The 12,175-nt window shown below is 41.3% G+C and overlaps 1 protein-coding gene across 1 annotated transcript; it reads left to right on the forward strand.

Annotated features, from left to right (window-relative positions):
- The first annotated feature begins 4,526 nt into the window (after positions 1 to 4,526).
- LOC139933354 (gamma-aminobutyric acid receptor subunit rho-1-like) lies at positions 4,527 to 12,119 on the forward strand. The gene is made up of 8 exons (XM_078289821.1): positions 4,527 to 4,647; positions 6,089 to 6,156; positions 6,352 to 6,575; positions 8,773 to 8,855; positions 9,382 to 9,522; positions 10,417 to 10,569; positions 11,247 to 11,451; positions 11,825 to 12,119. Exons 1-8 carry the CDS (start codon positions 4,629 to 4,631, stop codon positions 12,117 to 12,119), a joined length of 1,188 nt encoding a protein of 395 aa, XP_078145947.1. The 5' UTR covers positions 4,527 to 4,628.
- Positions 12,120 to 12,175: the final 56 nt, after the last annotated feature.

Genomic DNA, 12,175 nt, shown 5'->3' on the forward strand with positions numbered 1-12,175 from the left:
GAAGAGGTTCAGTCGTCGTTGGTGAGTCCAGGTTTCTCTGGACAGAGCGCTCACTCGCTGCTGTTTAGGAGATAGTTTTGCATTTCTGTATTCCCACCAGTGACCATAACTGACAGCAGAATTTCATTTGAGCAAATAGAGCGAATCAATTAGTGCGGATGGGACGCTCTTCTCTGTTGCAGCCCCACTTTGTGGCACTTTGCGGCAGTTGTAAGATGGGTGTGTTTTTACATAAAATGTTGCCTAGTGCTGTTGTGATGAAATTGTAATGAAGGCAACAAATGCTACGGAGAGGCTGCAGTCATTTTCTCCATAATTAGAAGAATGGTGTGAGAACATTTTCAATACACTGTGTTTGTTGATGATCAGTTATCCGTCCGAAAATCTTGAACTGTCCCATTACATGTATGTTGTGAAGGCGGTCTGCAGTTAAAATACTCATAATCTATCCTCAAATCAGCTTGGCTCTTGGTTTAAGTGCCGTTAAGCAAACCAGACGCTGCCCAGACAGCTCGTACGCACTTTGACCCCTCCGCATTCGATCCTCAATGAGATGCTTAATCACTCTCGGTTTGGCTGCATCCGAGCGGGTGAGTTAAGGTAAATGCACTATAGCGAAGAAGAGGTTGGTCTAAATTTAGCCGGCCCGTCTGGTCCTGAAGAGTTAACCTTCGTAACTCTCGCCCAACATCTGTCGGAGATTGCGCAAGCTCAATGCATGTTATGGAACATTGGACAGATGCAGTCAATCTGGACCAAAACTACTTTTGAATACTTCAAGTTAATTGCTTGTTGTAATTTTGTACTATTAAAGCGGTAATTTTGCAGTAACACTTTATGTGAGACCCAGCTGGCCTATCAACAAGTTCTTGTGCCTACATGACGGCTACATGACACTTTTGGGAATATTGTTTCTCTTTATCAGCTTCAGTGTTCACGTACGCTACAACGTTCATGTAACACCTCTGTCATCTGTGGAGGTGGTGAAGAGGCTCAGCCAGCGTTGGGGAGTCCAGCTTTCTCTGGACAGAGGACTCACTCATTGGTTTTTAGGAGACAGTTTTTTGTATTTTGCTCTTAAGAGTTTCGATTCGTCACTTCCTGCAAGTGGAGAAGATTTCCTGCCAGGGTACATACCCGACACCAGAATTTGGGCAAATACGGCAAATCTATGGTGTCTCAATTAGGGGTAAAGGGGCGCTTTTCTCTGTTGCAGCCCCACTTTTCTGACTTCTGACAGACATTTTTCAGATGCTTGACGTTAATTCTTCAAGGGAGGACATTAAGAATTTTAGGTCATCAGCTATACTTCTCAACTTTTTAGCTTGAAGCAGGAATTTCCCTTTCCAGTCACATTTTGCCCTTTTTTTCCAATCAGTCATGAGTAGATGGGAATGACTTTCCTACCCAGGAGGATCTCTGCATTTGATATTTCATTTGCCAAATGCTGCATGGATCCGCATGTTCCATATGTTCACTAATAAGCCACAAATGGACATGCTGGCACCACGCTCTTGCCGACAATCCCCTGCCATGTAGAACAGACTGCGTAAGGTAGCTCAGTGGAGGGAAATGATAACTCAATGGTAGAGATGGGCCGATACGCTTATCTCACGATTCGATCTGCGATATGTTCACGATTCGATACAACCACGATACGATGTAATACATAAAAGCTATGTGCAGTTTCTGAGACGCAAATCTTCTGATTTGGATGGAGAGCTTGTGAAATTGTGATGGACAAGCCGTCGCATTTGTGATTACTACAGCAGAATAAAATGGAGCTAATATCGCGATTCATTTTTCAGCCCCACGATACATATTGTCACATTTTTGTATTGCGATATATTGAATTTGGATATATCGTCCCTTCCCTACTCAACAGTCATTTTCAAGAGATGTGACTCTCCCAGTGTTTGGCTGTAACAATCAACACAACGATGGTGATAATGTTATCTAATATCCCAAAGGCATCTGCTGAGAGATTTGAGCTTATCTTTCTTTCTGAGGTTTATTTTAAGCATCACCCCCCACCCCCACCCACCCCCACACCACACACACACGCATACACACCACCTGGCTCCATCTACTCTGTGGATTTTTAGAGCAACCTTCTTTACTTACTGATACGTAGGGGAATTTTGTCAACATTGGTTTTGAGAGGAAAATGACAGAGAATCTTTATTTTCAGCACTCACACCAGCTGATGTGTTTTTGTAACTGTTTATGTAATGACAGGAGATTTGAACGTCAGCCACCTCTCGATAGCGTCACTCCTCATCATGGGTCCCCGCTCATACTTTGATTCCTAAATCTAGAAGGACTGTTTGATAAGTGTGTATGTGGCGTTAGTTTTGAATTCAGGGCTTAGTGAATGGTGATATCAAAAACTTTTGCCAAAATATCTCCACAAACAAGATTGTTTTCAATTGGATATTGGTTAAAATCACCAGACACATCATGAGACTGAAGTCCAAGTGGATCCAACGTTGTTCATACTTCCTTATGACATTTTAATTTGTTTTTTCTAACCATTTATGAACAAGTAGACTCTGGACAGTCCTACAGAGCATTCATTGTGATGACTTATTCTTCTGCATATCAGAAGCGGATTGCAGGAATTGTGTGAAAATTTGCAGCTAAGGTGTGGAGATCCATAAGTTAAATTTTGAGAATAATACAACTTACTTAAGTGCTTAATCAAGTGCTGTAAACTGTGATGTTGATTGATAATGTCCAAGTGTAGAGATTGCCTCTTCATGACCTTAGTGCCAAAACACACCTATTTCACAGGAAGGGTCAGGCGTATGGCTGGGCGATATATGGTTGAAATCAATATCACGATAATCTGATTTTTTTCAATATCAAAATATATCACGATATGGACCACATCTGCAAAATCATGTTAAATAATCAAATGAACTGGATGGTAATGTTGGGTGTGATTGAAATTTTCCTTAAAATGTTTTATACCTCATTTTGTCAGAGTTTTTAAATAAAATTTGCTTGTTATCATCAATTTCGACAGCAGAATTGTGTGTCACAATTTTCCCAAATCACCATATGATCACAATATGATTCCACTGAAAGATGATAAACGATAGTACTGAATTATCGCCCAGCCCTAGTCAGTAGGTATGTCACAAAACCAGATAAATTTATAAGGGAAATATTAGTTTGGTTGAAAAGAGAGAGAGATGCCAGTTTCCTCAGGTCAAGTAAAATCAGCTTGCTCTGCCCTTTTGCCTAAAAGCTCTGGTAGCCAAATGTAAATGGGTCTTAATGGAGCTGACAGTTGCCTCTACATCTACAAAACACAGAAACTTCAGAAGTTTTCTCTTTGAAATGACCCTCTCAGGATTATTTCTCCACGTTTGATCACTGTTTTGAACAGTTTGGGCTCTTGAGCATGAAAGGAATCACATCACAGCACAGAAAGCAGTTTATGGTCAAAGCCATACATGGGATCAAAGGCAGACATGACGGCATAAACACAAAGCTAATGCAACACTGCATGATATTAAGTCTTTATTCTGTGTTTCTCAACATGTTACTCTTACTTGAAGATTTTGATAATCTTACACTGCAGTCAGTGCTGTCTGACATTGCGTAATCCTTGAGTAAAAGCGCATAATGTTGTTTTTTTTTTCCCTTTCAGAATGACAAGAGAAATGCCTCTGACAGTGGGATTCAGTCGCAAGATTGGCAGGTGGGTTTTTTTGTTTTTGGTCCGAACAGAATGATAACAGAGCCCAGACAGGAGGATCTGACAAGTGAAAATTAAAACAGCAGGACTTAGAAGCGCATGGTCAACATTTTAATCATGCTATTGTTTTGAGTATCCAGTTAGGGGGATCGTCTGCTTCTCAGCATTTTACTAAGCCCAATATAATCCATTCTTAACCTTAAGAATTAGGAAGTTCACAAGATTATTCGCCTGTGCTGCATAAACCCATCTTGAGATGTCAACAAGCTACAATGCATAAATCTTAAAATTGGGAAAATATCGGGTGTAGTTTGAAAGGCTTATGATCAATTAACCCTTTAATAGCTGCTGATGAATACAATAAGATTTTAAGGGATCGGAAAAACCCTTGGTAAGCATTTCTATTGACCATTTATTAAAACAGTGTTACAAAGTTTTGAAAGATGATTAAAAACACATAAAACCACGACACATGAACAAATGTGAAGAAAAATGATAAATCACTAAAAAGTGTCTGTGTGTTTGCATGTGGATGAGGGGCAAAGGCTAGGGGTGATAGACAAACGCTGGTTTTGATGATGATGATCATTACTTTTGTATTATTATTAAATAACTGAGTTTAGTTAAAAAATGATCAATCCACACTGACAGCTACTTTTAGAAAATGATCAATAGCACTAATTTAAAACAAATTATGGAGCATTTAAAGAATATTAAGTAACTCAAGTCCTTAATTGACAAAATGCCAACACAGAGTGGTTCATCTATATTTTAGAGACATTGAATGATTTTTTTGTAGTGGTTTGGAAATTAACTGCAACTGCCTTCCAACAGTCCCATATACAAGAGAAGTCCTGATGTAACGAAAGCCTCGGTTACCAAGTCGGAGCAGCTCCTGAGGATCGATGACCATGACTTTACAATGCGACCGGGCTTTGGAGGTAAGGGAGTTCAAGGAGTTCAGTTTCTGAAATGAATCTAGCAGCGACAAATCAGGCAGGCAGCCGGTGTTTCAGTGTTTCAGCGTTCATCTAGACCCAGACCTGTTTTCAAAGATACTTTGGTGTTAATTCAATGTTCATTAGTTGCGAGATCTTGCAGACTTTATGCTAACTCCCACCCAATTTATATGGTAAATGTCACATGTCACAACATTGGCTTGAATAGATGACATAACCAGACTAGGATTATGTCTGAGCCATGCTGCTGTGGGCCAGTGATTAATTACCAAGCAGCCCCAGTCTGTAGCTTTAGGTTTCAATAACGCCTGTCTAATCTACAACATTAGCAAGGCCCAAAGCCCGAATCTGTGTGCTCTCTAAATTGTGACGCTTGCATTTCCTCTACAAGTTAGAAAGCTCACATGGATTCCCACCGCATTAAGACTTCTTTAAAAGCCTTTACTCGGTTTAGTGTAACGAATTGCAACAGCAGATTTGCTCATTCTCTGTTGCTCTTAATAACATTGTGGAAATGAAGTGCAACTGGGTCTCATCACTTAGCGTAAACTCACCGTGTCTCCTTCAAGTTCAAGCTCAGTCTTTTTTTAGGTGTGTAGCAGTAGTAGTATAGCACACAATACAAAACCTGCACACTATCAAAAGGGCAAAAGTGCAAGATGTGGTGCAACAAATGTTCCAATCAAACAACCCTCTTCAGTGCATACAATGAAACAACAATTTATTTTTGATAATGTGCAGGTTTCCTGGTTCTTAAGCAAGCAATGTGTAGTCTTTAACTTTGGCTCAATCCAGTGAACAAAGAGTTGCAAGTTTCTTGTTGTAAATTTCATTGTGTCGACTTTAGTCTTTGTTCAGTCAAACCTCTCCAATTTACAAAATTCCATAATAAAGTACCATAAAATAGAAATACCATGCATCTTTTCCAAAGTAAAGTCTGCTAAAACCTTTACTTTGCACAGAAAAGTCATTTAGAAGTGTAATACTTCAATACTGTGCCTAAAAAAAATCCAAGCTATGAGTCAGGATTTTTGCGGTTTGTTTCTCTTATTAAATCTGGAACCCTGAAAAAAAAAGAAACCTCAACTGCCTGCACCATAATGTCAATTAGGATTAGAGTATTCACTCTACTGGCCTTGTGCCATTTGGGGGAAATCTGCCCCCAAACTGCTTTTATAGGGATTTGGATTAAGGGGAGCAGAAGTCATTGTTTGAAACAGAAAGGTTGGAATAAAAACGAGTCGCGACCTCAGAATAATGATAGATAATCCAGACAGTTCAGAAAAAGAAAAACATTGCCACTGATACATCTGTGCTCTTGTTGTTCTGGTTGTACCACAGGATAACACTCCTGTCAGCAGTAAATTGTAAACTGTAAATTAGAGGTTAATGGATCACTGTAAACTACTCTAAATCTTTCTAGGTCCTGCAGTCCCAGTTGGAGTTGATGTTCAGGTTGAAAGTCTGGATACAATTTCAGAGGTTGACATGGTATGTATGTTTTTCCTCTTATTAAGCTTTTAATGTCTTGTCAGGAATCATTTTGCCGGGTGTAGGTGTCACTTTTTTCAAATGGTGGATATCTAATTTTGGACCAAACCTCTTCATGTGTTCTTCTATGTCTATCTGAGAATGTTCTCAGCTGAGATCGTATTGAAACAAACATATCTTTTTGATTTTTTGCAGGACTTTACAATGACCCTGTATCTGAGGCACTACTGGAAAGACGACCGCCTGTCCTTCCGGAGCAACAACAACCAGAGCATGACCTTCGATGGCCGCCTGGTGAAGAAAATCTGGGTACCGGACATGTTTTTTGTCCACTCTAAAAAGTCCTTCACCCACGACACCACCACCGATAACGTCATGCTGCGAGTCTACCCAGATGGCAAAGTCCTCTACAGCCTCAGGTAATTCCCTATGTTGGCAAGGCCCGACACTGAGTGCTCATCTCTGTACGAGACTACCGACTGTGACTGTTAAAAATGGGGAGGTTTTGGCCATGTCCCAACTAGATTTCAACAAGTAAATCAAATCACTGCAAGTGGGACTGAATTCATATATTTTGTTTTCCCTGTGAGTGAGCAAATGACTAAACAGTAATTCTGGACTAGCACCAAGTTTGTGTCTATTAAAACAAACAGTCGAATGCTGTTGGTGCACAACAACATACAGCAATTGAACAGTATTCTGATGAGACAGAGAAGAAACAAAATTATATGAAATAACTGAAGCAAACAACAGTCGAGAGGCAAGCACTGGCTGACAAGCTACGAGTGAAAGAAGCAAAACTGATGTACCAGAAATAAATTTTGTATGCTTGTTGGTCACAAGGTGGCAGTATGTGCTTATGCCTTTGAGCCGGGTTACCTTCTGGCTTTTTGAGGACACAGTTTGCACTACAGCCTGAAGTAACTGCACCTACGAAGCCTATAATTAGCAAATAAAGGCACTACAGTGTTAAAATTTTATTGACGTTTGTGAATGCTGGAAGAAGAACGCTCAGAAATGAAAGCCTTCAAATTTTGTAGTACTGTTTACATATACATTTTTCTGGGTTATGCATTGGGGAGGATGTGGTGGTGGTGGGTGGTCAGGGATCTAATTGCCATTGATTGTCCCATCTAGACAAAGTGGCGCCAGCTGCCACTGTTCAATATGTGTTTAGTGAGATACTGTTCTGCCAATTATGAGCCTTAATCCTACTGAGCACGCCCTTGTAATTTGGGTGAGCAATCGGAGGCCTAATGCCAATATACTCGATTTTGTAATCCACATTAGAGAGCTTGGCAGCGAGTAACAGCTGGCTATCTGCCTCCTGTTGTGGCCATTAGCATACACTGCCTTAAATAAAAACTTAACACTTGGCATATCCAAAATTCAGATAGAGATATGGATGCATTGTCATCATCAATGCATCCGTAGTCATTATTTTAAGCAGTATTGCTTTGAAATATGTAAAATGTTACCACTGATAGATAGGGATAGATAAGTGAATTGATTGATGGTAAGGTGGCCTAATGATCAGAGACCGCCCTAAAACGCTCCCTAAATTTTGTTTTGCTACAGTTCTTTCAAAATCTGGTGTGTAGGTCCAACAACAAAAATTCCTCTCGAAACACCTAATCCCTGTCTCACAGAGACGGAATTAATCATGATCACACAACTTCTGTGCAGCCTGTTTAGAATACATTATTGGAGACAACATTTGCCCCAAACTTTTACACTGAAATACCTACAAACTCTGTCTTTCATGGTCAAAGTGCAGTAGAACAGTCAAAATGGTCAGATAAAGCCATACCTGCACAATGAAATCAAACAAAATGCAAACTGTGCAACAAAATCTAAACCGTCATCTGGTTGGTGCCTCATGGCAGTCAAAGATCCTGATCTTTGCGAGTATTTGCCAGTTTGTGAATTAATATAATTCGTGGTAGGGAAGAACAGTTCATGGTAAACAGAGGAGGTTCATCACATGGCATGGGCTAATCTCTCTGGGGTTGGCGCTGGTTGGAGATTTTCCAGACTGAGGCAGATTGGCGAGCGAGGATGACAGTTTGTAGACCTCGCTTGCAGACCGTGTAGCCTTCTCTCCTCCAGTGAGCTGGAGGATTATGGCCACTATTTTCATTTATCATCTCTGTGCTGGCATCCAAATCTCTGCCGAAACCCCTGACCCACGGTGTACTTGCCTGTGACGAGGTTGTGCTATCCTGAAGGTTAGACAAGTGTGCTCGTGACTGAAAGATCACTAGGCATGTTTTATTTCTCCCCAGGCAAACTAGAAAAATCTTGGTGTGGGAAGTTAATGACCAATTATCTCCCATCCATCAAGAGCCACTGTCAATGCTCCCACTGAATATTCCCCAAAAGCATTGGGATTTACAGTATCTTGAAATGCGAATGGGGCTCAGAAACTGAGAAAATGGGAGTAAGGGCCAGAAAGGGAGTTTTGAAAATTGCACTTAATGCACCTTTAAATAAAAATATGACTTTGCTCGCTGTCACATTCCTACAGTTGCATGTCAATGAAATAACTCTACCTCTGATGACAATGTTTTTTCATCACACAGTACAGTATGTTAATTGTTTTGTCTTGCAATGCAGGGTCACAGTCACCGCCATGTGCAGCATGGACTTGAGCCGCTTTCCTCTCGATACGCAGACGTGCTCCTTGGAGATAGAGAGCTGTAAGTGACTGATGTGATCAAGTCCCATGTGGTCTTTCCTCTGCTATGCAATTGCACCCTATTACGTGATGGAGAGTTTCAGACAGACAGTCTGAAAAGTCAAAGAAAATTCTGATAATTCCCATGGTCATTGCTATACAAATTCTTGTGGTAATTGGGGAGATTGTTCGAGAGTCTTCTTGTTTTCTCGTGCTTCTTTATTTCTATGTAAATACACTACATTGAAGAAGACAACTTTTCAGAGCATACCCTTGTTTTGGTAAATACTTCACTGTTGTACCCGTAATCAGAACGTCCTCTCAAGTATAATTGCTAGAGTCTAGTCCAGTGGTTCCGAAAGTGGGGTACAAGGACTCCCAGGGGGTCCCCAACAAAAGATGGTTAAATTCATAGTTATTGCTCTCTCCAACTATAGCATAGACAGCTTCAGAACTCTGTGCTAAATCACTTATACAAATAGTGAGGTTTTGGTGATGGTTTAGGATTTTGTGCTGCGGATGGTTAGTCCATGCTCTTTGTCCCCCAGATGCTTATACAGATGATGACCTGATGCTGTATTGGAAGGAAGGAAACCAATCATTAAACACAGATGAGCGAATTTCCCTCTCCCAGTTCCTCATCCAGGAGTTTCATACCACCACAAGGCTGGCCTTCTACAGCAGCACAGGTACTGATGGGCAGTTTCAGTTTTAGGGTGCGATCACCAAACCATAGTGGGAAAGTTTCCTTTGTTGAATTTTCGTATTCGTCCAAGTGTCCAGGGCTAAAGTCACATGGACTCACAAGAAGCTCGTTTTATTGGACAGAGTTTTGGTAACCTGTCATTCTGCAGGTTAGAGATTCAGACAATCTGAAAAAATCTGACTGTAACTTTAGCTAGGCATGATGGACTTGTCTGCGCTCTTTGCCATAATTAACCTTCTCTGGTGTTCATACTAGTTAAGAACACATTAAGAAATAGCTGAATATGAGCATCAAGAGTGCAGCTTCATGTCATTCCAAGGTACCAAAATAAGGTATGGAAACTGAAGAAGAGTATCATCTTGACTCTCAACTTCGCCCTGGGCTCAGTTTGTTATGCTAGGCTTTCCAAGCATGAGTGCTGGATATCAGATGTCAACATCCGTCTCCTTATCCCCATAAATCCTTGGATTTTGGGGTCGTTTCCTGCAGTTGGTTTGGATTATGTTCTTACTCCTAATGAACGGCACTGCAGTTCACTTTGAAGAGGACCAACACTTGCATTTTCAGATGTCTCGATGCGATTATTTGGCGCCACCCTTGTTTGAATGGCATTGATCTGACCTGTCCAAACGAACTGCACTAAAGGAGTAAATGCGCCAAAGTTTGAATAAACCGCTCCAAATATGCTTGGTGCAAATGCTTTCTAGGTAACCTTAACTTTTATGGCCCCTTTTGAAAACATTACACCACACCTGACCTTTAATAAATAAATAATTTAAAAATGGAGATAAAAGACAAGAAAGGGTAAAACCTTATAAAAACGTGCATATTTCTGAAGCAAGTTTGATGTCAACATCTGATTCCATCTCCTTTCCAGGCTGGTACAACCGTCTGTACATCAACTTCACCCTGCGGCGTCACATCTTCTTTTTCCTGCTGCAGACCTACTTCCCTGCTACTCTGATGGTCATGCTGTCCTGGGTGTCCTTCTGGATCGACCGCAGGGCCGTCCCTGCCAGAGTGCCACTGGGTGAGAGTCCTTGGCTGTTGCTAGTTAGTTGATTTGTGGGTTGGTTAGTTAGCTGATTGCCTGGTTAGTTTTTTGGTGGTTAGCTAGTTGGTTTGTATGTGGGTTGGTTAGTTAAACAGCTTGATAGATCGTTGGTTAAAGCGGCACCAGACAATTTTGCACATTGCCAGTTCCAAATGGCAGTGAGAGGTAACTGTTTGAACTTCAATACCCAGATATCATGAAAGGTGATGTCAGTAAACTGCACACAGCACGCTCATGTTTACCAACCCGGCCGGTCTGTGATGCTTTATACCAAATGAAACCAAAAGGGATGAGAGAGGAAAAAGATCCAACGTTGGTGAGTCCAGCTTTCTCTGGACGGAGCGCTGCTCACTGTTGTTTAGGAGACAGTTTGGATTTCACTCTTAAATTTTGATTCGTCATTTCCTGTGGGTGGAGAAATGTTCAAACCTGACACCAGAAATTCATTTGGGCAAACAGGGTGATTCTTCGGGGTCTCAATTAGGGGAGATCCAATGCTCTTCTCAATTGTAGACCCACTTTGTGATTTAAGCTGATAAGATGGGTGTATTTTTACATAAAAATCTTGCCAAGTGCAGCACATGACCTAAACATCTGATTTTAGGCCTGGTTTCAACAGCTCTCACCAGGTGTCCTGTGTTTCTGTGCTTCAGGTATAACCACGGTGCTCACCATGTCCACCATCATCACTGGGGTTAACGCCTCCATGCCCAGGGTCTCCTACATCAAAGCTGTGGATATTTACCTCTGGGTCAGTTTTGTCTTTGTGTTCCTATCGGTGATAGAGTACGCCGCTGTGAACTACCTGTCTACGCTACAAGAACGCAAGGAAAGGAAACTACGAGAACGGGTTGGTGCCAATCACACTTCTCTAGCACTATATATGGTGTAATTTATATTTTGAACTTGAAACTGACTTCCCATTGATGTGTGAGAAGTGAAACAATGGGGTGAAATAATTCTACCTTTGTTTCCAATGCAGTTTCACTTGTTCCAGGAATTCTCTAGAAACAAGTGTCACTATCACTATAAACAAGGTAGAATCACTAGACAAATTGCTCTACTAGTATCAAGAAAATGACAAATTCAGTCAAGAAATTGATTGATTTGCATTGCACAATACTAGATTAAACTTCTTTAGATATATTTTTCAAACGCAGGGCACAATTTGTTTTTCTCCAGAATGGATATACAGTGTTTTAGAATGAAACGCTTAAAGTACTTTCGTCCATCAGCAGCTGCCCTGTACCTGCGGTATGGCCCATCCTGGCATGATGTCGGACAGCTACAGCGATGTGGACTTCAACACCACGGGGACCTACGGCATGCCGGAGGAGAACGGGGTGAAAAGGGAGAGGATGCTGGTGCAGCTGGCGATGGAGAGCGACCAGATCACCGGCCACGTCGGCTCCAGCGCCTACAGCAACGTCTGGATCGACACGCACGCCATAGACAAATACTCGCGGGTCATCTTTCCTGCGGCGTACATACTCTTCAACATCATCTACTGGTCTATCTACTGCTAACGCATGGGACTGAAACAGACTAAAAGAGTAGCCAAGGTTTGAACGCTTCAAGAAGT

The sequence above is a fragment of the Centroberyx gerrardi genome, chromosome 18 (assembly GCF_048128805.1).
Source record: "Centroberyx gerrardi isolate f3 chromosome 18, fCenGer3.hap1.cur.20231027, whole genome shotgun sequence".
NCBI classification, from domain to species: Eukaryota; Metazoa; Chordata; class Actinopteri; order Beryciformes; family Berycidae; genus Centroberyx; species Centroberyx gerrardi.

Coding starts and splice junctions, on each gene's coding strand:
- LOC139933354 (XM_078289821.1), top strand. Junction 6,157..6,351: donor CAATTTCAGAGGTTGACATG/GTATGTATGTTT, acceptor GATTTTTTGCAG/GACTTTACAATGACCCTGTA. Junction 9,523..10,416: donor GGCCTTCTACAGCAGCACAG/GTACTGATGGGC, acceptor TCTCCTTTCCAG/GCTGGTACAACCGTCTGTAC.